Source organism: Notamacropus eugenii, chromosome 6 (genome assembly GCF_028372415.1).
Source record: "Notamacropus eugenii isolate mMacEug1 chromosome 6, mMacEug1.pri_v2, whole genome shotgun sequence".
NCBI classification, from domain to species: domain Eukaryota; kingdom Metazoa; phylum Chordata; class Mammalia; order Diprotodontia; family Macropodidae; genus Notamacropus; species Notamacropus eugenii.
Genome location: NC_092877.1, coordinates 58,656,069 through 58,681,565, shown reverse-complemented (window position 1 = coordinate 58,681,565; position 25,497 = coordinate 58,656,069). Strand labels below are relative to the sequence as shown.

The following is a 25,497-nucleotide window of genomic DNA, read 5'->3' as shown; positions in this document are numbered from 1 at the left end:
TCAGCGGTTCAGTGATTACCAAATTTAAAAAAAGGTAATGTGATTCTAGGCAATAATCAGGAGAAGGGATAGTAGCACTAGAGATGTAGGAATGTGACATACATTTTCAGATAAGGCCATTGTGTGTAGATTTGTTTGTTTTGTTACACTTATTTATTATATGGAAAAGCTATTTTTTTGGAGAAAGATAAAGTTATGTGGAGGATTGGGGGGCAGAATACCAAAAAGAAAAAGGAAAGAGTGACAATGAACTATTTTTTAAAAATAGAGAGGAGAGCAGAAGGAGCTCTGAAGGGGTCACTGACAAGTAAGATAGTGTTGAGACTAACCATGTTAAAATGAATATACAGAGTCAGTGCATACTGATGATGTTTGCAAAGTATCACTGGGGGTTCAGGGGAGAGATGGTGTTCATGGCAGTGTCTCCAGGATTTCTACTAGGTGGGGGACTGAGTAAGACTAAATTTGGAATGACAGAGCTTAAGGTGTTCACTGGTGTGAAATGATTGAAGACAGACTGATGGTGGTTGGAGCTGGTGGTGTTGGGAAAAATACCTTGATAATTCAGCTCATCTAGAATCATTTTGTAGATGGGTATGATCCCATAATAGAGGACTCCTAGAGAAAGTATGTAGTTATTCATGGTAAAATCTGCTTCTTGGGTATACAGCTGAGATAGAGTACAGTGTCATGAGAGATCAGTATATGAAGACAGGTGAAGGCTTTCTTTGCAAGTTCTGCAAAGTATTTGCAGAATTGAAATGCAAATCATAACCTCTACAGGGAGCAAAATAAATGAATGAAAGACCCAGGTGACGTGCCTTTGGTGCCAGTTGGAAATAGGTATGATTTGCCAACAAGGACAAGTTGACACAAACTAGCTCGTGAACTAGCCAAGAGCTATGAGATTTCCTTCATTGAAACTTTAGCCGTGTTTGAATGGTCTTTTGAAGATGCTTTTTACATGCTGGCAAGAAAAATACTGAATGAAAAAACTCGATGGTGATGCTTATGGGACTTAAGGTTGTGTTGGTATTTCATGAGCATTAATGTAACAAGATAGAGTTTGGAACTTCATTGTTAGAAAAGAGCCACTTTTTGAGCTGCACTGAAGCTCAACTGACTTACCTGGAGAAGAAACATTAGTACTACCTTCTTCAGTCTCACCATTGAGCTCCTGTCGCCCTTTCAACTCTCAGGAACAGAGTAGTGTAATGTTCTTTGTCTGTACTCAGAATAGCCACCTTCTCACTTTATTTGTTGACCTCTTGTTGCCAGCATTTCTCCCCTCTGCTGGGTCATAATTGACAGTTTAGAAGTCATATACACATAATTCAGATTATTTTCTGTTTGGATGCATCTCTTTGTTCTTAAATGCAGTGAGACTTATCTACAATTGTTCTGTCCCTTTCAGTTGATACTACATTTTAGTTGGTTTCCATTTGGGCATTTGTCTATATGGAAGAGTTTATGCTTGTATGCTGTATTCTCAAGCCATAGTCATTACCTCTGTCCCCTTTTTAGTTGCTTGTTCTTGGATTTAAAAAAAGAGATTGTTAGTGATTTCTTTTTACATTGCTTAGATTTCCCCCATGATAGTTGTTCTCCTCTCTTCCAGATAGCCATTAAAGATTAAAAAAAAAAAAGAAAGAAAAAGAAAAAAGAGGACAAATCAACAAAATTGATCAATACGTTGAAAAAAATCTGAAGTCATATGTGGTGTTTCCCATTCATGGTGCACTCTCTCTACCCTACCCCAACCTTGCCACAATTTCTGCAAAAGAGTGGAGGGAGTTATCTTCTCATATCTCTTCTTTGGGACCAACTTTATTCTTTATAATTTCATAGCATTCATCTTTGATTTTTTTGGTGATTGTTCTTTACATTTACAGTGATGTCATGTATTTTGTCTTGTTGCCTCTAACTTTGCATCAGTTCATGTAAGTCTATGCTTCTCTGTATTTGTCATATTTGTTAGTAATTCATTTCAGTAATATTCATTAAATTCATGTATTACAATGTCATTGTTTCCCAACTTAGGGGCATTTACTTTGTTTCTAGTTCTTTACTGCCACTAAAAGTGCTACTACAAATATTTTTGTGTAAATGGAGCCTTTCCTTTTGTCAGTGACATCCTTGAATCAAATCTTTGACCACTTTATTTGCATTATTCCAAATTACTTTCTGCAATGGTTATACAATTATGTATTTTAACCTGGAGTAATTAAATGCAGAGAGGTAGTGTATTATAGTGGACAAAATCACTGTAGTTTCATTTCGTAGAATGTTAGCTGAAATAGGCTTTGAATATCAAATGTGTTTTTGGATACTGGAACTGAAAGGGATCTCAGAGGTCTTCTAATTCACCTGCATTTTAATAGTATATCCCCAACAAATGATCATTCTTTGCTTAAAATGAGATGGTGCCTCCTCAGTCTAAATTCATTATTTGTAGGTGAAAAAGTCGAGGCTTGGAGAGATTAGACTTTCTATCAAAGATAGATAGAAGATAATAAGGATATTAATCTGATGACAAGAAGTAAATGAACAGTCACTATGAATGAGTGTACCACAGGGCTGAATAGTATTTTTTGCTATGAAAAAAGTAAGGATCTCTCTGTTGTCATTTTCCCTTGGCGCACGAGCATTCATGATATCTGGTCCCAGGGTGAGGTGAATTTTTCTCGGTAGCTACATCTGCTTTCCAGAAAACTGTCCAAGGTAGAAGCCACAAAGAGTGTTTCAGGACAAAATGGAAGCCATTGTAACCAAGCTGTGGCTCTGTTTCGGTAATTATACTTGTCTCAGTGCAGTTACAAATGAAGCTTTGTGAACAGCAGGGTCTGAAAACAAGCTCCAGAGTGTGCTACTTTGTTTTAAAGCAGGGCACAGAGTTACTGTGTTTTCCAGTATCGTTCTTCTGATTTATTACTGAAACTCAGCTCTGACATTTTTAATCATTAAGGAAAATTCCACTAATCACGTGGACATTTGTGTCATGACATTCTAAAGGTGACAACTCATCCTCAGGATGTGTCTTCCTTCTTTGTTCCCGGCTTGTCATGTTAAGGCATAACAGAAGAAAATAGAGAGAACTGATTGGATGTGTTGCCTCTGCAGATGATTAATGTGACTGCTCCAGCTTTCCTGCTTTCTCCGGGCTGGAGAGCACGTTCAGTTGCATGCAGACTGCTCTGATTCTGGGAGGAGAGCAGAGATCAGGGGTGGGAGGCCCGGCAGCCCAGAGCTGGAGGGCCCGGGCTCGCCATTGCGTGAGTGAGTGCAGCTGGCCTGGTGAGGATGGTGTCCGGTTGAGCGCCTGACGTGATGCGGGGGGCCATGGAGATGCAGCCCGAGGGTCACTGAGGACCCGCAGCTTTCATGGTGAGCAGAGCCGCCCAGCACGATGCCTCCAGCGTGGGTGTGCAGCAGGCTTCTGCTCGGGGCCACCTGCGTGGGGCATCGTCATCCATGCCCATTTTGCTTACCTGGGAGACTGGCTGCAGAGTCCTTTGTGCAGAGCCAGAGGACATTTTCTCTTTGTACCCAGCTGGGCTATTCATTGATCTTTCTGCTACGGTGTAGAAGCATTCTCTCTGAGCAGAAAGTGGAAGCTGTTTGACCAAAACTTTCTTGTTTTATACATTCTAAATGGAGTCTGGTATCTCTTGTCCTAGACTTACAGTTTCCATCTCCACCATAAAAATATAAATTTTTTTTAGAGACTTGGTACATTTTGCCATGCGCCTCTCCACAGCTCTGATGGCATTATTTAAAACCTAAATTAAAGCTCCTATGTGTAGAGAATTGACAAAATGTGTTTTTTTTCCTATGAATTATTTCATCTTAAAAATATGGGGCAGAGACCATTTAATTGGTTCAATGAATTTCATCTATGAAATGTTTTTCATGTTACTTTAAAATTTTAAATATTTCCACTTATAATTGGGTCATACATGTAATTAAGGAGTATCATAAGGCTTAGATCTCATTTGCATCATACAGACAGAGCTGGCTTTATTAGTTGAATGGTGAATTGTTGAAGCCTTTGTGCTATTCTTGTATTTTTCCTTTTGACTTTAGGCAAGATAAAGTGTCTGGCTGACTTGTCATGGAAACCTAGGATTTATTTTAAAAAATAAAACAGTGTAAAAATACTTGATGCAGTGAGTGACCAGCAGTGTCCAAAGTTTAGCATATGCCTGTATTCTTAAATAGTGTACTCTTTGTTTTTCCCAAGGCTGCTTCTTGAGAGTAGGGATTGTTTCATTCTTTATATTTGGATCCTCAGTGCCTAGCACAATGCCTAGCATGTAGTAGGCATTTTTAATGAATGCTTGTTGGTTTGATTGTATCTTGGAATAAAAAAGGATTTCATGAAAATTATTCCAAAACTCTCTTTCATCTTCTCTTTTCCTCCAGTTTTTTCCAGCCTAGTGAAAACCCTTTTGGAAATATTCACTGGTGTATAAACACTGGCTGTTTATAGTCATGTAAACATACTAAAAAAAATTCTTGCAGCTTGAGCTACTTAACATCGAGCCACTCCCATGTTCTGGTGCTTGCTGCTTATTGTAAAATGAAGCCTCTGTAGTAACTCCAGTTGGCTTTTGAAGTGAAGTCATTCATTAGGGTTCTGTGGGCTTTTTCGGCCAATAAAAGGGAGAGAAAGAAGACCGTGGATTCTGAAACCACTTTTACCAGATAAATGTGATTAAAAAAAAAAATGATAGAATGTTGAACCAGAAAGTGGGTTCAATTGAAGTAAAACATTTTGAAAAAATAATTCCTCAAGACTAGATGATAAAAAGCTTCCTTCCTTTAGCAGTGTAGCTCCAGGGTCAATGACTTTTTTCCACCTAAATCTTTTTTAATAGGTACCATGTGTACTTCCCCCATAGTTTAGTACAGTTTATTCCAAAGATATTTTTATACTTCATTACGGTATTTTAGTATTTCAGTTTTTATATTATGGATGATTTAGCCAAAAATAAGCATTAATACAACTTTAGTTTAGGTGCCTTAGGTATTAATGTTAAAACAGATTCTTGCAAAAACCAGTGGTTTAAAAAGGAAACCAAAATTAATGTGATTAAAATAATCAGATTTTTAGTGCTCTTTTCATTTGTCACAGTCAGAACTCTAGTCTGTTATTGTCAGCATAATTTTCTTTTGTATGCTATTCTTCCTTCTCTTTTTCCTGTGTACCTCTGTCTTTTGGACAACATGCCTTTTATCTTCTAGTTATACATTTAACAGTTAATTAAGGAGCATAAGATACTTTTATCCTTATTCTACTAACACTATACAGCTAAATCATAAGGTCCTTGCTCTCTTAAATGCTTACATTCTTCAATGGCATGGCACACCCCAAGTAGTGTATCTTGGCCCTATAACATCGGATCACAGGATTTAGAGATGGAAAGTACCTTGGAAATAATCAAGTCTTGACCACTCCTATCACCCAGAAAAGGAACCTAAGGCCCAGAGTTTCCATATGGGTGATAAGTAGCATATCCTATCCTTGGAACCCCAGAACCAGTCAGAATTCCTTCTGCCCCTCCTGTTCTGCCTCCCAAATCTGAGAAGGTTTTTTCTGTGGGACAAAGTAGCCTTATGAAGCTGGATAAAAATACTTTCTGACTGTTAGAATTATTTTTGCTTTTGTGAAGTATTAGAGGTTTTCTTTTCCAGATCATTTATCTTTACCATGAATATTTCCATACGCTTACTCTCCATGTTCTTATCTGAAGCATCCTCTTTTCCATTGTCTCTGTCCACATCCTGTTCATCCTTCTAGTTAACTAGTTACAGCGACTTTCTCTTTTTTTGAACTCTTACAGCACTTAGAGAATGAACCAATTATTTAATACAGCTTTTGTTGTTGTCTTCCTTTTAATATATTAGGTTTGCCTTTTCGAATAGGCCATAAACTCCTCAAGGACAGAAACTTTTTTCATTTTTTATTTTTATTGTTATTCTTTATCCCCCACAACACTAGTATAGTGGTGAACACATAATGAACATTCAATTTCTTGTTTGTTGACTTGTTAAATAAGCTGTAGGATATCTTCTGTCAGCACAAAGGCAGATAGTCATGTAGCTATTTTTAATAAAGATCATTTACAACTGGAAGTTGATGGCTAGTGCTTAATCAGTGACTGATTATTCATATAGAAGGTTGGTAATTAGCAGCAACAATTCCATTTAAGAAGTTAGTTTCAGGCATATCAAGTTGATTATTTACGAGAAGCATTATTTATGAGAAACAAATTTTAAGTAAGGTCAGTAACGTCAGCATAAAATAACATATAAAGCAGTAGGAATTAGTCTTTTACTTAATTAAAATGTATTAGAATCTCAGGTGCACATTAAAAGTCTCTGGCGTTTGTTTAAAAAATTCTTTTGTGGTGAGTCCAGTGCTGTATAATATAAGCACTTGATTTGGTACCTTTAAAAACCTTTCTGTGTGAAGGTTTATGATGTGTGTTGTTGAATTACTAATAATTCTATGTAGAATGTATCACTGAGTTTGAGAAATGACTTGTGAATTGTTTTAAAAAAGCCAAACAACCTTCACTTGACCCTTCTTAGACCAATTCAGTTAACTGTCTCATTTCTTTTTCCTTTTACTACCATGCTTAGAAGTTGCCTTTACCCTTTGTTTCCACTTTCTAACTGTCCATTCAGCGCTTAACCTCTTGTAATGTGGCTTCTTCCTTGCCTCATCCAATCTCAATCTTATTTCTTGCTGCTTGAGGAAATTGTAGTTGAGATGGGCTCTGGAAAATGAGTAGAAATTCAAAAAGCGAGGAGGGAGAAGGTAGGTACTGTGGAGTTGTGGAACAGTATGAATGAAGGTGCCCAGGCCAGAGAGCCTGCCTAACCTCAGGACCACCTATTCTTAAAACAATAACAGGCTTTCTTTTGACCATGCTACCCCCTGAAATTATCATTCTATTCTTTTTTTTTTTTAACTTCACTATTAAATTTCCAGAAAGGGCAGAGTCTGCTTGCTATCTCCACTTGTAATTTGGCTTCCATCTTAACCACTGTATTAAAACTGTTCTCTTTGAGGTCACAGATGAGTTCTGAGCTGTCAGACCCCAGGTTCTCCTCTCAGGCCTTTTTACAGCGTCTGACACAATGACTACCCCCTCTTCCTTCATATTGCGTCTTCTCCTGATTTCAGTGACGCTGCCCCTTTCCTGATTCTCTGAAAGGGACAGAGATCTTCTGGTCTAGCTCCCCCTACTCAGTCTTGACTAGTCTTTTGCCTCAATTCCTTTTTCCTTTCCTTTCTCCTAAATGTGGATGATCCCCAAGAGTGTTGTTGTCAGCCTTCTCCCCAAGAGTGTTGTTGTCAGCCTTCTCTTCCCACCTTACTCTTGGCAGCCTTATCTATCACTGAAGCTTTAACTGTCATCTTTTTGTAGAGTCTTCTACTCTTCTGGGGCGGCTAGGTGGCACAGTGGATAGAGCGCTGGACTGGAGTCAGGAAAATTCCTCTTCCTGAGTTCCAGTCTGACTTTGGATACTTACTAGCTGTGTGACCCTGGGCAAATCACTGAATCCTATTGACCTCAGTTCTTCATCTGTAAAATGAGCTGGAAAAGAAGATGCAAACCATTCCAATGTCTTTGCCAAAAAAACTCCAAATGGGTGACCTTGTACAGAGATTGGTCCATGTCACTCTTATGCTCAGAATCCTTCACTTGCTTCCTGTTGTGTATTTAACAAATTTGAATTTTTTTAGTCTGATATTCAAGCTCCTCTACAAGCTTAGATATCTTACAATCCTATATTTTCTTTTCTTTCTTTCTTTCTTTTTCTTTTTTTTTGGAGCGGGGGAGGCAAGGCATTTGGGGTTAAGTGACTTGCCCAAGTTCACACAGCTAGTAAGTGTCAAGTGTCTGAGGCTGGATTTGAACTCAGGTCCTCCTGACTCCAGGGCTAGTGTGCTATTCACTGCATCTTCTAGCTACCCCAACCCTGGATTTTAAATATTTTGCATTACTTCCCATCCATTTATTTTATCCTATAGTCAAACTAAAGTGTTTGTTGTCCCTTATATAAATTCTGTGCTTTCCCACTTCCTTGCTGGCATTCTTATGCTTAGAAACTCCTTCCTTCTCTTTCCCCTTCCTTTGAGAGAGGGATTTCAAGGCAACATTGCACCATAGGGATTTCTTTCATTCATTAATTTGCTCAAAAATCAATCAACAAGCATCTATCAAGCACTTGCTGTGGGTCAGGCACTGTGCTAGACATTGGGGATGCAAAGATGTCAATGCAATTTGAAATAATGAATGAAATAGTCTGTCTTGAAGGAGCTTCTGTGCTAGAAGGGGTGGCAGCACATGCATGTTTACATATATGTAAAAGAAGTACAATCTTATAGGGCATTGGGGGACAAGGGAGGCACCAACAGATGAGGTATCAGGAGAGGCCTCATGGAGGAGGTGGAGAGAAGAAAGCACAAGTTGCAGTCTCTGTGTTCCACAAAAAAAATATCCATTTTTGACACATCTGAACACTCGAAAACTCTGTCATTCTTCATGCTAGAGGTAGAGCCCCAAAGTATGTCATGGAACCAGAAGAATACAAATTGGGCAGACAGAAAAGAGGGCTATTTGGTTATTTTCTGTTAAAGGGAATCCTAGTGATGAAGAGGTTAAAGCAGAGCTTCAAACTGGGTCAATGTCCCAGTAATTGAAGGAAATCTTGGAGATTATCTTCTAAAATCAGGATCTTCTTCCCTCCCTCCAGATCAAGCAATCAAGTCTGACAGAATTGAGGGTTGTCTCCCTAATCTCCATGGGGAGTAGAAAAAAAAAAGCACAACAAATGGCTTAAGATATTGTACAAATTGACTGACACTATTGGTTGACTGGGTAAAGAGCTAGAATGGGCTGGATTGGAAATATAAAAGGGACCATCAAGGGGCTTCTGCCAGAAGGGGCTAGCATCAAGGCAGATTTATATCTGGTAGCTGACCAACCTAGATTCTTTCAGGGACCTCAGGGCCTGAGTGGGTCAATAGATCTTACTCTCCAAGGGAGAAAACAGGTACCACAAAGCCCTGGAAGTGTCCATCATGTACACGGCTACATTCAAGCTCCTCTGCAGCTGGCAGAGGCTCTGGGCCTTGATACAAGGTTCTCAGGCTAGGCATTGCCCATGATGGAGATCCGGACTGGCCATCATGGCCTGCCACTTTGGATAGGTATAGGAATTATATATGTGATATAACCATCCTGAGATTTGCTTACAGTACTACACTTAAAAAGAATTTCAGGGATCACTTGACTGGCACCTCCTCCTACTTTCTATCACTGATAACTGTAGGATCCCAGTGCCAGACCACTCTTAGAAGTGTTCCACACCATGTTTGATAGGCTTATCCCCTTCATGCCATACTTAATAGCAGTTTTCCCTTTGAATAGCTAACTCCAGTCTGCTATGAAGTGTTTTCTCTACTTTAAAGCTGCTATTTCTCCATGTTGTTGTTGTGTTAGTCCTAATTGCTTGACCCTCTCCCCCACTACCTAGTGATCTACTTATTAAATACTAGATACTATGAGATTTTATTTTCTAGGATCTGTGATTCAATCAGTGTTGGGAGTTCCTGCTGAGGAGCTTCCTGGATGAGAGCAAAGACAGAGTTGTGTGTGTGGATCTGGGAATTACATGAATGAGCTCAGGGTCATCCAGCTGTATTTGACAGGACTTGAACCAGGTCTTTGTAACTCTGAGGCTAGCTCTCTGCCCATTAGGCCACACTGCCTCTCACAGTGAGAGAGTTGTGTTAAATTTGGCACGACCTTCAACTTTCCGGAGCGCAGTGTAAGAGAATGAGAGATAAAACATGCACACAGAGAAGTATAACAAGTGGTCTTGTGTAAAGACCATTGGATTTAGAGTCCATAATAGGCTTTGCCACTCTGTGACTTTAGGGAAGTCACTTCATCTGTCTTGGTCTGTTTCCTCTGCTGAAATCCCCTCCAGCTCCAATTCCTGTGACCTAAGAAGAACAGAGTTCTAAGAAATCAGGTGAGGAATGAATCATGGAGGAGGAGGAGAAGGAGGAAGAAGAAGAGGAGGAGGAGGAAGAGGAGAAGGAGGAGGAGGAGGAGAAGAAGGAAGAGGAGGAGAAGGAGGAAGAAGAGGAGGAGGAAGAGGAGAAGGAGGAGGAGGAGGAAGTGGAGGAGGAGGAATAATAATAACAATCAGGGAAAGTTGTGGCATTTTAAATGGGTGTTTAAAAATGAACAGAATGTCAGCAGCACATGAAAATGAGGAAGAGGGTAAATAGATACCATCCCCGGGTTGAAGTCTAATTAGCAGAAGCCCAGAGGCAGGAAGACTTGAGCGAGTGAAGGAGGTTTCAACCCTATTAACTAGGTCACTTTTAACAAAGTACTGACTCCCTCAACTCCCCCCCTCATTCCTGAATGTAGTTGGATCTGCTTTGTATGCTAATTTTTTGTTACTGTGAGCAGAAGATGGTGCATTATGCCAGTTAATGGCTCTGGTATCTTTATTTTGATGGGATGTTCACTTCATTGCAAATTTCATAATTAAGCCCTAAGACTGTGTGTGTTCATCTTTTGTTGCCAAAGAAGACCATGCCATCAGAGAAATGGTGACATGACTTGCACTTGACTTTGTTTTGAGTGAGGGAGGGCTGTGCAGGTCACCAGCCTCACTTCTCCTCCAGAGCCATCTGGATCTAGTGATCAGATGTTCATCAGGATGACTGGAGATGACCCAAGATGAGGCACTGGGGTTAAGTGACTTGCCCAAGGTCACATAGCTAGTGAGTGTCAAGTGTCTGAGGTGAAATTTGAACTCAGGTCCTCCTGACTCCTGCACTGGTGCTCTATCCACTGCACCACCTAGCTGCTCCTAAGACTATAAACTGAAAGGATACTTTGTTCTGTTTCTTGTTCTATTGACTAGCTGTGTGACCTTGGGCTAGGTCACTTGGCCTGAGAGTCCTAAATGAAGAGGTTAGCCCAGGTGATATTAAAGGTTTGATTTGCTTTTGTAATTCTAAGATCTATGATTTAAATGCTTGAATTTAAACTAGATAGAGTTAAGGAACTATAGATCTAAGAATTCTCTGATAATCAAAATTCAACCTGTGGGAGGTTATATCTCAGGACTTAACTATTTGGAAGACGTATGGATAGGAGTGATTTTCGTATTTCTGTTGAGTTCATATCATAAAGTAAGCATGGGCTGAACACATCAGATCTATTGCAGCACCTTTCTCAGTAATATTCTAGTATTCTGGTGAGGGGAAGAGTGGGAGATGGAAGGAGGGGAGTGGTAAAAGTACTTCCCATCTACTTGACTGGAACCCTGGTACTTTTTAAAGTCTTTTGTCTTTGTTTGAGAGGCATCATGTAGTGGAAAGAGTGGTACATTTAGAGTCACAAGGCCTGGATTTGGAATTGTAGCTCTGGTATTTACTGCCCATGTAACTTTGGGCAAATCACCTTAAACATCTGATCATGTTTCCCCATAAGTAAAATAGGAGGTAAATGATATTTTTATGCCCTGCCTCACAAGATTGTTGTAAAAGTGAAATGAGAATGTGAATAGTTGGTCTTCCTTCCTTTCCTATTTTTATTTTTTGTGCTTAAAAAAAAATAAATTCACAATCAAATTGATCAGAAAAATGTTTTGGCCACTGAATTGTATACTTACAAAATCTGAGAGGTCATTTATTTAAGTCCTACTTTGTGACATCTATGATATTACCGTGAAATGTTATTTAAATCTTGAATTATTACTTAATTTTATTCACATTTGACTTGCCTCTCCAACAAGGCTGTAAAGGGTAGGTACCATGTCTCACCTTCTTCTTTTTTCCACATTTTCTACTCCAGGATTTTGCATGTTTCTGTGACTTAAGGATGCCCAGAAGGTTTAGACTCTTAAGGCAATTACTTAGTTCTAGCTCTTTTCTTTATTCTCATTCAAAATTCTACCTGGCTTTACTTTATGAAGATGTTTGCTTTTTGTGTTTTCTGTAATTCATTGAACTATTCACTAATTTGGGAATAGAGGCTCTATACATATGTTAAAATGTTTTCACTGCTTCACTAAATCTGGGATGTTATTGGTGTGTCCCCTTCTGCTGTTGGGGTAGTCTGAACCCCAGCTATACCTTAACCTTCTTAACTCTTAGCCAGGGTCTTTGGGGGATGTGGCCTCTCAGGAGACGCTTTGGAATGGGCTCCAGACCCTTCATTCTGTCTCCTTCAACAGTGTAGCCGTAGGGCACAGCAGATCCAACAACTGCTTGTTCCATGACTCTGTGCTTGATTCTTTATGGTATTCAAAAACCATACAGTGTTTTGCAGGTTTACAAATTAGAAAGAATTCTCCCACTTGATGGGCTTTCTTGGAAAACTTTAACTCTAGCGTTCTTATTTGTCAAGCGTTTTAGTTCTTGCTCAACATTATCAAGAGCTTTCGTTGTATTATGACTTGTTGGGTTAAAAGAGTTTAATAACAAAGTGATTTCAGTAAAAGCTTAATTTACTTCACTTCATAATGTACCTGTGTTTACCAATATTCTTTAATTGTTCTTTTCTTTATGTAGGAATATGAGGAAGAAGCTGGACGACCTCACAAACCTCTTTCTCCTAAACAGAATGTGAGGAAAAATCTTGATTTTGAACCACTTTCCACCACTGCTCTTATCCTAGAAGATAGACCAGCGTAAGTCTTCATGAGATTTTGTGTTTTTCATTATAAATAAGTTACGTAGTGTGTTTCGTAAAGGAAACCATAATGTAAGCCATTGGCAGCCTCCCCCACACAAAGGTATAAAGTTCACTCTTGCTTATAAATGTGTTCTATAACTACAGAAACTGTGTAACAAGGGTGACTTTGAAAATTACCCTATAACATTTATGTTTACCACTGTGAGGCATTTATAGTAGTAAAAAAGGTATGTTAGACATGTCCTAGGACCTGGGCTTGCATCCTGGCTCTAGCTCTGTGTCATTGGGGAACAGACATCACACATCAGTGATTCAGCTGAGCTCCCATGGTAGAGTGGGAAGCGCCTTGCGTGTGGATTCTGCAGACCCCAGATTGTCTCTTCTACTTAAGACTATTAGGTTGTTATCTTGAGTAAATTGCTGACATTTTCGATTCAGTCGTCTGACCTACAAGATGATAGGGTTGCACTAAATGATCCCTAATGACTGTTCTGTTTTGAAAATCCACTGATCCAATTCCCTGTCTCGTAAAGTCACGATATAAATGTGAGTAATTGGTGGTGGCCAACACATTTTATTCAAGAAGTTATTAGATACGTCAACTTTACTATATTTTTCACTATGCATTTTTACTGATGGTTCATCTTGACATATGCTTCCAATTAAGGTATCCAAATTATCTTGAAATAAAACAGAAATAGAAATGTATAGTATGTGTGTTTTGCATTAAGAAATTTGGTGGATTAATACTCCCCGTTTGGTGGATGATTTTTTTAAACCTTCAAAATTTTAAATGATAATATGGACTATCAGTAAAAGTGAGTTGCACCACTGCACATAGTACGTGTCATGTTTACTAGGTAGAATGAGTTGCTCTGTCCTACTCAAGTAGCAGATTCTAATTCTTCTAAATTATTTAAACACTTGTAATAGAGAATGCCTTGAAGCAGCCTACGTAATAGAGTACATAAACTAGGACATACCTGACAAACTGGTTTTTTTCTTCAATGAAATTAAATAATTTACCTGTCAGACTTTTCTTGACTGTTATTGTGGCATGCATTATAGAGTAAGAATAAATAAATTATTTTAAAATTTACCTTTTAAATAGAGAGCTGGAAGGGTTTACCTTCAGATGAAAAAGAAGTTTGCCTTGCTTTAATTTTTTTAGCTTGGATATTTGAACTGTATACTGTCAAATGTTACAGATTTAAAAATGATTAGGTAAGTTATTGGGATCGATGACTGGCAGTAACTCAAAACATAAAACTTTTGCTGCAAGGCCAAATTAAGGATTCTTTAAAAAACAGAAGTTTCCACTTTTATTTTATAAATATGGTTAGACTGCAGCTTTTTAAGTTTTTCATCTTTTAGGTATTACTGCTTCTCAGTTCTGTACTTCTTCCCTCTCCTCCTGGACTTTACAACTTGAATTTGTTATTTATAATGGTGGAAAATTCTTTTTCTTTCTCTCTCTCTCTAGAAATCTCCCTGCAAAACCAGCTGAAGAAGCTCAGAAACATAGACAGCAGTACGAAGAAATGGTGGTTCAGGCCAAAAAAAGAGGTAGAATTATTCATCATTGCCAATCTATTTAAAATTTTAGGATTTAGCGGCCATTTTAGATCTTTCTTTTTTAAGTTTTAGTAGAAAGTTGAGCCTTAGTGATGTGTGTGCATTTTAATGGTTTTATTCTGTAAAATTTTAGATAGAAAATGTCCTTCCTACATGCCTTCCTTTAAATAAATGTTATGAACCTAACATTAAAGAATAACATAGCCAGTTAAATTTATAACTGATTAAAAAAGAACTTTAGCCTATAGACGTTTAGGACAATTTGTCATTTATTCCTTCTGTGTCCACTTGCAGTGTTTTTTTTTACCTCTTTGCTTGTTTTTTTGTATATAGTTACTTTTTACATGATTGAAGTCATACATTCATTCAGCAAACTCTTACTAAGCTTTTATTGTGTGCAGAGCATGGTGTGGGGCCCTGAAGAAGACCGAAAGTTTAGAGTAGTTAATCTATATTCTTCTCTTGTTCTGTTCCTAATTTCAGTTATTTCCATACATCTGTTGGATACCTAGTACTTAATGTTAGTTGAATACTTATATTAATCACAATTGTTATTCTAATTATATTAAAGCCTCAGTGTTTTTGGCTTTGCATCACCCTCACCTCTCACTCAGTCATGTAGCAAATCCTATCCATGCCTCAGCCCTTGGTCAGTGTCTCTCCCTTTCTTCCCTGCCACCACACTGACACCATCCTTTGTTACTGTGTGTATGAGTTACTACAATGGCCTCCAAAGAGGTCCTCCTGTCACTTTCATTTCCTCTTTCATTCTCTCCTTTTATGCTCAGGTGTGATGATATTACTTACTGCTTAGTGAATAAAATTCAAACTATTTTGTTTGGCTTTTTAGGTCATTCATAATTTGCTGCCACTCTTAGCTCTGTAGCTTTATTTCACATTATCCCCTCATATGTGGCTCACATTTGCAGCTCTGGTGAATTCAACATAAAATATTAGGTATCGTGATTATCAGAGTTTTGTTTCTTATTCTCTATTACTTTGGAAACTTCTTGAGAGAAGACTTTGTATATCCCTGCAGTGTCTTGTACAGAACCCTTTAGGTGTTTAATGTTGGTTGAATTAATCAGCATTAGCTGCATTATTTTCCAAATGCATTTTCTTATTATGTTTGTTAATAAGCACATCTTCTTGAATTGAAACAACACAGGAGACAAAGTGGTGTCATGGGAGGATGTGGGATTGAAAACAGACGTGTGTTCTAGTTCTGGGGCTGCCATCATTCAAATGCGTGTCCTTGAATATCACCTGACCTCTCTGGACCTCAGTGTTTCCCTGTTGTAAAATGAGGGATTTCAGCAGGATAACCTTCTCTGGTCCCTCCTAGCACTGATGTCTATGCAGAGAATGCTTTAAAATAAGTGCTCCCAAGAGGCGGATGTGAAAAAAGGATCTCTGTCTAGACATTTTATTCATATTGATATCAGTAATGTTCAAGCATACTCATAGGATAGCTGTGGTTGCCTCTCTGACTTCCTTGCTCATATTCATTTTATAGCAGTATACCTTTTGAAATTATCTAAGTCTGATGGTTTTCAGTTAGTGTTTTTTTTTTTAATTAGAGCTTAAAGAAGCACAGAGGAGGAAAAAACAGCAGGAAGAGAGGTGTCGTTTGGAAGAAAACATTGGGAATGCTGTCTTGGTCTGGAACAATGAAATTTTACCAAACTGGGAAACAATGTAAGAAAAGAAGAGAAATTACTTTTTAATTTAAAGCCATTTTTTTGGAGATGAGCTATTTTCATTGTCATATTTTTAATTGAAATACATTTAATTATTACTTGTTGAATATAAACTATTTTTGTCCATTAATTTTTAATGAAATTGGTCTCTATTTTTAGGTCATATGCTATACTTAATGTATTGTTCGCTAGCCTGTTTTATTCATTCATGGTACAGTGGAAATACATTATATTTGGAGTCAGAAAACCTGGGGTCAAGCACCAGTTATTTTTGCTGCTTAGGTTACCTCAGCCTGGTGACTTCCCTGATATCTCATCATGCCTGTTGCCACCTTGTCACCATAACCATGACAGGTGGTATGATAAAGGAAAGAGCAGTGTACTAGGAATCCAAGTGCCAACATTTTATTCCTGATTCCACTACGTCCTAGTTGTATTATCCTGCACAAGTCACTAGGTTGAAGGTTCCTCAGAGGCCATCTTGTCCAACACTTTCATTTTCCAGAAGAAGAAACTGTTCTTCTCTTCTTACCTCTCTGTGTTGTTTATGAGATCATATGTGTGGAAGTGCTTCAGGATCCTGTAAAGTCTTTGCAAATGGGACTAAGAGTTTGAGCACTAAATACTTAATGATTAACCATGCCCCCTCTTAGAGTCCAGAAGAATATTAGGCCACGTAATTTCTTGCATTAAGGTGGGAGAAGAGATTTTTTGTGGACAACAGTGAAGTTACTGTCCATGGGCCATACTCGTGCACAATACTAGAAGCTACTGCAGAATTGTTCATACAGGAACTTTTGGATAAACTGATGTGCTGTGTGTTTGCAGGCTAGGTAGAGCAAATAATACTTGGAAGTCTCTGCTAACCACATCCCTGGGTGAATGAATACACAAAAATTGATGAGTTGGCCTGAAAGCTACAGGCTAGATCATTCTACCCAGCTGATCACAAGCAGAATGGAGTTTTATTAATTTCGCCCTTATTTAGATGTATTAATCCCACTCCACGCCCTATAGCTGATGTTTATCTTTAATGATAGATGTGCACATATAAAGCACCGTAAAGGTACTGAAGTGGTGCTGGTTTGAATTTATGCTTCATTTTTACCCAGGTGGTGTTCTCGAAAAGTTCGAGAATTATGGTGGCAAGGTATTCCTCCAAGTGTGAGAGGTAAAGTCTGGAGCTTGGCAATAGGGAATGAGTTAAATATTACTCATGGTGAGTATCTTCTATTTTCTGTGTACACGTCACTTGTACTACAAATAGCACTGCTTCCCTTGCCTCATTTAGTGTATTATTAGGAAGATTAACTAGTAAGTGATGACCCTGAGAATGCCAAGAGTCACTAGAACAATGGACTGAGCTCAGACTGGGCTTGTGATGCTTTCAGTTGTGCATTGCTGGCTTTGCTCTTTGACCTGCTCTCCACCTGTTGTGTGCTGCTTCTCTGTATATTGGCATGAGAATTGTCTACATCTGGAGTTAAGTTACAGTAGATTGAATTACTGTACAGATCAATTATCACAGTCCTATTAAAAGACTCAGAAGTCTTTTAAACATCTTATTAGCATCTTGTGAGTGGAGAAGTGGGATAGAATCACGTTCAATTAACCAGCATATATTAAGCACTTGTTATGTGCTGGGTACTGGGTTAAGCACTGGGGATACAAAGAAAGGCAAAAACAGTCCCTCCCTCAAGGAGTTCACAATCTGATAGGGAAACAACATGCAAACTATTATATGCAGACAAGATAAATGCATGGTAACTTGAAGGTGAGCTCAAAGGTAATTAGCATTTCTTTTTTTTTTTTAAGTTAATTTGTTTTCAATTTTCAACAGTCACTTCCATAAGTCTTAAATTTTCTCCCCCTCCCTTCCCTAGATGGCATGCAATCTTATAAGGGTTCTACATATACATTCTTATTAAACACATTTTCACATTAGTCATGTTGTATAGAAGAATTAAAATGAATGGGAGAAACCATGAGAAAAACTAAAACACAACATAACACAAGAGAAAATAGTCTGCTTCATTCTGTGAACCAGTTCCATAATTGTTTCTCTGGATGTGGATGGCATTTTGCCTCAAAGGCTTCTTGTAGAGGGTCTCATTTTAGCTGAGACTTAAAGGAAGCCAGGAGGTAGAGATGAGGAGAGAGAGAGCATTCTACGTGTGGGATACAGCCAGTGAAAATGGTGGGAGGTAGAATAGGAAGTGTCTTGTGAGTGGAAAAGCAAAGGGGCCAGAGACATTAGTATCATAGAGTATGGGGAGGGAGTAAGATGTAAAGAGACTGGAAAGGTAGGAAGGTCCTTGGTTATGAAAGGCTTTAAAAGGCAAACAGAGGATCTTCTATCTGATTCTAGAGGAAATTGGGAGCCACTGGAATTTATTGAGTGATATGGTCAGACTTCTGCGCTTTAGGAAAATCACCTTTATGGCCAAGTGGAGGATGGACTGAGGGAATGAATTAGTGAACAAATAAGACATTTATTAAGTACTTGGTATATACAAAGCACTATCCTGGCACTGGGCATACAGTAGAAGGGTATGACAGCCCCTGCTCTACGGAGCTCTCATTCTAACGGGGAGATAGCACAGGTAGAAAGCTTCAACTGCCAGTCGCTCTTGCTCTTTAAAGTGCAAACAGAGAAGATGAGAATGCCTCTTCTTTAGTGTCATTTAAAGTGGAAACAGACTTGAGGTAGGCAGAACTCTCCCAGCAGCTCTTGTAGTAGTCCCAGGTGTGAGGGGAGGAGGGTCTGTACGAGGGTCATGCCAGTGTCAGAGGAGAGAAGAGGGAGTGTATGAGACTTTATGAAGGTAGAATCCACAAGGTTTGGCAACAGATTGGGGTGGTGGTGGTATGGCGGTGGTGGTGGTGGTAGTGGTAGTGGTGGTAGCATGAGAATCTAAAAGGACATCGAGGTTGTGAGCCTGGGTGTCTGGGAGGATGGTGGGGCATTCAACAGTAATGAAGAAGTTAGGAAGAGAGGAAGGTTTGGGGGCAAAGATAATGACTTATTTGGACATATTGAGTTTAAGATGTCTATATCAAGTTCAGGGTCTCTAAAACACAATTGGAGATACAAAACTGTAGGTCAGAAGTGAAGAGTGTATAAAAAGAACTGAGAATCACAGAGATAATCATTGAATCCATGCACTATGATGAAATTGCCAAGTGAAATAGGAGGGAAGAAGAAGAGAGGAGGACCAGGGCAGAGCCATAGGGGATAAGGCAGGGGGAGTTTCTTCTAGGGGTGATACTGTGTTTGTGGCACTCATTTCCCAGATTTTTCCATTCCATAAATATGCGTCAGGGACTGTAGGAGATAAGAAAATGTGTACTATAAAGTTCTTGAGTGCACATAGCTACTTACAGTACAGGGCAGAAGATGATAATGCTGTAAAACGGTTACTAAGTCACATCAGAAATCAAGAAGGTAGATAATTTTTGACAGAGGGTATGAGATAAAAAAAGGCATTGTGTTTGGGTCTTGAAGAATCAGTGTAATTTCAGAAGTAGATGGAGATAAGTCAGGAGCTAAAGAAGTTGGGGCACATGGAACAACAGGAACCCAGACATTGAGGTGTCAAAATATGGATCACGTGGATCATATAGATTGTGGAATTCTGAGTGGTCAGTTTGCTGGAGTGTAGAGTGCATGTCTGTGTTTAGAGGAGGAGGGAGAGAAGAGTAGAGAGATGTGCTGGAGCCAGGTGTGAAGGATCTTGAGTGGTAGACCAAAAAAACCTCACCGTATATGAATTGTTTGGTAGTGATGTGATCAGCACAGTGTTTTCAGAAGATGAAATTGGAAGCAGAATCTAGAATATGTTGGAATAAGAAGAAGCTAGAAGGTAGATAAATTAGGAGTCTTTTGAAACAGTCCAGGAGAGAACTAAACCTAAACTATGGTGGTGGCCTTGAGAATGGAAAGCGAGACTGTGAGGGATAGCCTTTGGCGGGGAGTCTCCCTCTTCTTCACTACCCTTTCCATGCAAAGATTATTCTGACATTTTGAGCCTGTGTAACTGGAAAGAGGATAGTGCCATTAACAGAATGGGAGGGTTGAAAGAGGAGCTGATTTCTGGCAATGATGAGTTCAGTTATGTTGGCTTTGAGTTGAGCAGTTAGGTTGAGTTTGAGCTTCCTCAATGAAAAATAGTACGTATATTATTCTGTTTCTGGTTGTGTCAGTTCATACACATCATTTACTGTTTCTCTGAATTTCTCCTATTCACCATTTCTTCCTGCTTAATAATATTCCATTTTACAACTGTTTTTAAGCTGTTTTGCTTCATAGTTTTGAGGGAATCTATTTTAGCAGGGGTTTCTTCTATGTTTGTGGCAGCTATTACCCCTCCAGGCTTTATGCCATCCAAAGATTGGATAAGTATGCTCTGTATCCTTTCATCCAACGTATTGATAAAAATATTGAACAACAAAGCCCTAAAGACATTATCTCTCAGGATGCCCCAGAAACAACCACCTTCCAAGTTGATGTCAACCCATTTGTGACTATTATACTTTCTTGGTTCAATTATTCAGCCAGTTTCAAATCTACCTAACACACTGTCAGGTAGCTCTATATATTTTCATCTTATTCCCATTTATTACGTTGTCAGATACTTTGATGAAATCCATATCCAAATCTACAGCATTCCTCTAATTTGCCAGTGTAATTGCCCTATCAGAAAAGAAAATAAGATTATACTGGCATAATCTTTGCTTGATGAAGCCATATTGACTTTTTAGTAATCACTGCTTTCTTTTTTAAGTGCTTTGACAACTTCTTTGTACTAATTTCTTCTAAAACCCTGCCACAAGTAAAGTAGACGTTAGGCTCATCATTGGCTTATAGTTTTCAAATCCTGCCATCTTTATTTTGAAAATTGACTTTTTCCACTTTTGCTTCCTACTCTACATAATCTTTTGAAGATTATAGCAGCTTAGCAATCATACACCTATTCCTTCAGCACTCTAGAAAATAGCTTTTTTGGATCTGGTGATTTGAAATTGAAAAGGGCATTCTGATGCTGTCTGGACATCTCTTTATTTATCTTAGCTCTCCATTTTCTGCTGTTTTTATTCTGTCTCCAGGCCAGATCTTTCCTCTCCCTCCTTTTTAAAAAGAGAGAACATAAGTAAACAAGGTTGAGAAATAGTTTATCCTTCTACCTGTCACCTGCTATCATCCCCCATGAACTTAAACCTTTTGTTATCCTTGTTAGCATTCATTATTAGACTTGCTGCATTCTTATCTTTAGTTCTCCTGACACAGTCCCTAGAAGATCAGGCTGCTCTTTTGTATTTATGTCCTTTTAAGATCTGAGTTGAATGTTGAATTCCTTGTGCGTGTCCATTAGTGTTTTTAAGGCTGTTAGAATGGGCAGCCAGGTGGTCCAGTGAATAGAGAATGAGACTTGGAGTTTGGAGGATCTGACTTGGAATTCTGCCTCAGACAATGACTAAGTTATTCCTCCTCTCTATGTGCCTCAGTTTCCTCCTCTCTAAGATAGGGATAATAATAACACCTGTGTCACAGGATTGTTGCAAGAGTTAAAGTACATAAGGTGATTTGCAAACCTTAAAATGCTATATAAATGCTAGCTGTTATAATTCTTCTTCTCTTCCTCATCAGAACAATTTCTGTTTCTGTCTAATGTTGTTCTTGAGAGCTTTCTTTCACATTTGTGCTAATTTCCCTTGTATAAATATTAGGTCATTGGATCCTACCTCTCCTCTCTCTGAAGCTTTTGAAAATAGTTATTCCAAAATCCGAGATGCATGTCAAATTACATATGACTCTTTCCTTCTCAATTGTGAATACTCCTTAACTCTTCTCCCTAAGATTTCTGCTCTTTCTGCGTTAGGAACTAGGTTCTTACCCTACGGAGGCTTAGTTTCCTTAATTATAAAATCAAGGAAATTAAGGAAAGCACAATTTCCTTAATTATAAAAAAGGTAACAACAACTAGAAATATTTACCTCATGGGTCTGGTGTAAAGAATCAAATGAGAGGATGTGTGTAAAGGGCTTTGCAAATCTGAAAGCACTCTAAAATGTTAACTCATAAGAGCTATCATTATTTATCCTTGGTCAGAATTAGTTAAAAAATAAAATTTCTCCTTCTTGCTTTATCCTTGGTCAGAATTAGATGAAGAATAAAATTTCTCCTTTTGCTTTATCTTTTGAAGATTGGAATAATCGTTAAAAGTAAATGACAAATTTGTAAGCTATTCCACTTTAGACACAGAGAGAAACTCATATATATTTGTATCATTGAAGTTCCAATTATTGCATTATCATGCTTTTTGTGTTCAGTTTTTCATCTATTTCTCAAATTCTTTATCTAATTCCTTCTCTATGTCCCCTACCTAAACTTGCTTCTCTCCATCATGGTTCTCCTCTCTAATTGCTGGATTTTGTCATAGGAGTACATCTTCTCAGTGTAGGATGCTACTCTACTACCTTTCCCTTTTATATATTCTGTTCCTTTTTAATTAAGTACTTCCGAGCTATAATTCAGTCATGAATCCCACCTCACCAAGTTTTCATTGATATCTGTGAATCCATTTGTCTTGTGTTGAGTCTACCCTGTTGATTCCTCATGCTTTTTGCATTGTGTGTAACTATCTGGAACAACAGATGCTTAAAAGTATGGGTTTTCTTGCTGGATTTCTTCTTGGCTATTATCTCACATGGTATAGTTGATTCTCTTTCCTCCTGTTTCTCTGTTTTATCTGCTATTATCTACAAGGACCAGCTGAATTTGTCAGATCTGAGTAAGCAGTTTCCACCTTCCGTTTCCTCTCTTCAATTTAAAGCTTTCTTGATTAGTATGTCGGTCTTGCATATCTTTTCATGACAAATGAATTATGAAATATACCTAAGAATAAGAAAGTGGGTGTATGTTAATCTTAGTCAGAACTTGCAACATATTTGTATTTCTACTCCCAACCTTGGCATTGATTTTTTTTTTTTTTTACTTTCCTAAAAAGTCATTCAGAGTAAAGAATGAATCCCTAGTGTAATCTAACTTCCTTTAGCGTGGTCAGGGTCTTTCTTGTTCATTTGTTTTACTAATTATGTTTGCAGTGATATTTGTCATTTACAGCTGTTTTGCTTTTCTTTGACTTCCAGCCTTCCCACAGTTGCTAGAATACTCTTGTTGTGAATGCACAAATCTTACTCTGTCCCTTCAGTTTGTTTCTGCTATCTGTGAGATAAAATGAAATTTACTTAGCATTTAAAGCCCTCCTGCAGGCCACCTCCATCCAACCTGCCTTGTTTCATATGACTCCTCTTCATGTAACCTGTTCCATTTAAACTCAACTACTCCTTAGTCCCAGATTTCCTTCTCTCTCCCCCTTTATTTGTTGGTGTTGGTTGACCCTCTCCGCATCTCGAACTGTTGAAATCCTTCTCTTTCTTCAAGGCTAATAATCAGCTGCTACCTTCTTCATAAAGGCCTTTTTAAATTTTCCTAGCTGAAACTGTTTTTTGCTTCCTAAAATTTTCCTAGACTATTTTTGTCTGCATCTTTCCTTTTTCGTATATCAACACTCTGCCTTGTGATTTATACTGCTTTCTGTGCCATATACTCTGTCATGCTTCTGACTCCATACTTTTGTGTGGTTGGTATTTAGTACATGCTTTCTGACATGAAATTTTTTTAGAGCAGTAAGATTCAGGGTCTTAATTCTTCCTTATTTTCCTTTTCCCTCAATTTTATTTTTCTATTGGTATGGAACTAGGAGAAAGGAATAAAGTAGAAAACCAGCAAGTTCCCTTTATTCTCTTGTTAGGGTGAGGAGATTCATCATATGAGTATAATTTGAAAGCATGTTATACTTTGAGGCTAGGTTTTCTAATATTGTAATGTATAGGCTTTAGATTACTTTAAAAAGTTAACTTTTGCCTACTTACTAAAATATTTTAAACCCTGGAAAATATTTGTATTTTGACTTTTTTCCCCTCAAGTATTACCAACTGGTACATAAAGTAAGTTTTTAAATTAAATTTTATTTTCTTTTCATTTCCAAAGTCCCTCCCTACTCTTCTTCTTCCCCATCCATTGGGAAAGCAAGAAAAACAAAACCCATTACAAAATTCCATAATCAAGCAAAACAAATTTTAGTATTAGCCATATTCCAAATAAGAAAGAAGGAAAAAAGAAAGAAGGAAAGAGAAGAAAATGTGCTTCATTGTGCACTTGGAGCCCGTTAGTTCTCTAAGTGAAGGTGGATAACATGTTTCATCATGAGTCCTTTGAAATTGTGCTTGGTAATTGTGCTGCCCAGAAATACTAGATCTTTCAAAGCTGATTACTTCTACTGTATTGCTGTTATTTTATAAATAAATGGTTCTCCTGATTTTGCTCACTTCATTAAGTGGTTTTAAAAATAATTTAATTTCTTTCAGAACTCTATGACATTTGCCTTGCTCGAGCCAAGGAAAAGTGGCGATCCCTTAGTGCTGGGGCCTCTGAAGCAGAGAATGAAGGTCTGTTTGTATGTGAATGTAGCACACGATGCTGCCATTAGCAGTGTACATTAAAAAAAATAAATTAGCGATTTATTTAACTGGATTTTAACATTTTTCTTAATTTAAAAGGAAAACTAAAATTTATGAAGTTTAAGTGTTGAAGAAGAATGCATACAGTACTGTTTAGGAATGAAGACTTTTAAATGGGAGAATAAAGCCTTTTAATGATAAATATAACATAGCCATTCTGATTCTAAGTGAAATTTTCATGTGTAAGTATACTGACTCTTGTGTACAACCAGTAGTTTTTCCTTTTAAAGTTATTCACCTTACTTAGAACAATATCAACAATAGTGTGTAGAGCTTCAAGATATAGAATTGATTTCTAGAGAAATGTGTTATACTTCCCCAGAGGAAAGCTACACAGGTGCTGAAATATTCTTAGAAATCTTCCAAGGCAATATGGCATTACCATTTTGTTATTTTACAGGTACGTCTGTGTGGTATTTGAGCCCAGAGAGCAACAGTGTAAACTAGAAATATCCTGGATGACTTATTTCAAGTAGCTGAATTACAGCATCCTTTTGTATGGGGACTGCTTTCTAACTAGCAGTAGTTTTAGGATTTAAAACTTGAATTATATTATTAAGGCATTTTTCATATAGAGTAATTAGAGTAGTGAATACATTTTTCTGGCTTAACACTTGAACATTTCTTGGTTATAAGATTTTAGAAAATCTGAGATGAAAGTGAAAAAATTCCTAAACATTTGAGATCCTAGTCACAAGTAGATTTGGGGAAATAGTTCTGTTAGAAAATATTTATTCTTTTTAACTATAACTAGTATCCAATTTTGATTGTTAAAATACTAATATTCTTATATTCCTATAACTTTGTAGCTAATAATGTAGCTAATTTGTCAAATCACTCAGTTTCCAAAGTGCTGGAAAATATCTTACAATGCTCCAGTAATAAGTTGGTTTTTAAAT

The 25,497-nt window shown here is 37.9% G+C and overlaps 1 protein-coding gene and 1 pseudogene across 4 annotated transcripts in view; both read left to right on the top strand.

Annotated features, from left to right (window-relative positions):
* TBC1D14 (TBC1 domain family member 14) overlaps positions 1–25,497 on the top strand; it is a 115,937-nt gene that overhangs the window by 58,772 nt on the left and 31,668 nt on the right. For 3 of the 4 annotated variants that reach the window (XM_072620165.1, XM_072620163.1, XM_072620167.1), the window contains 5 exons: positions 12,617–12,735; positions 14,224–14,306; positions 15,896–16,013; positions 17,128–17,234; positions 24,446–24,526. In XM_072620165.1, coding sequence (XP_072476266.1) covers positions 12,617–12,735; positions 14,224–14,306; positions 15,896–16,013; positions 17,128–17,234; positions 24,446–24,526 — 508 coding nt within the window. Of the gene's footprint in view, positions 1–2,902; positions 3,385–12,616; positions 12,736–14,223; positions 14,307–15,895; positions 16,014–17,127; positions 17,235–24,445; positions 24,527–25,497 lie in introns of those variants that run through there. The other variant, XM_072620166.1, reaches the window with a different exon arrangement.
* Positions 408–1,022, top strand: LOC140510797 (GTPase NRas pseudogene; annotated as a pseudogene).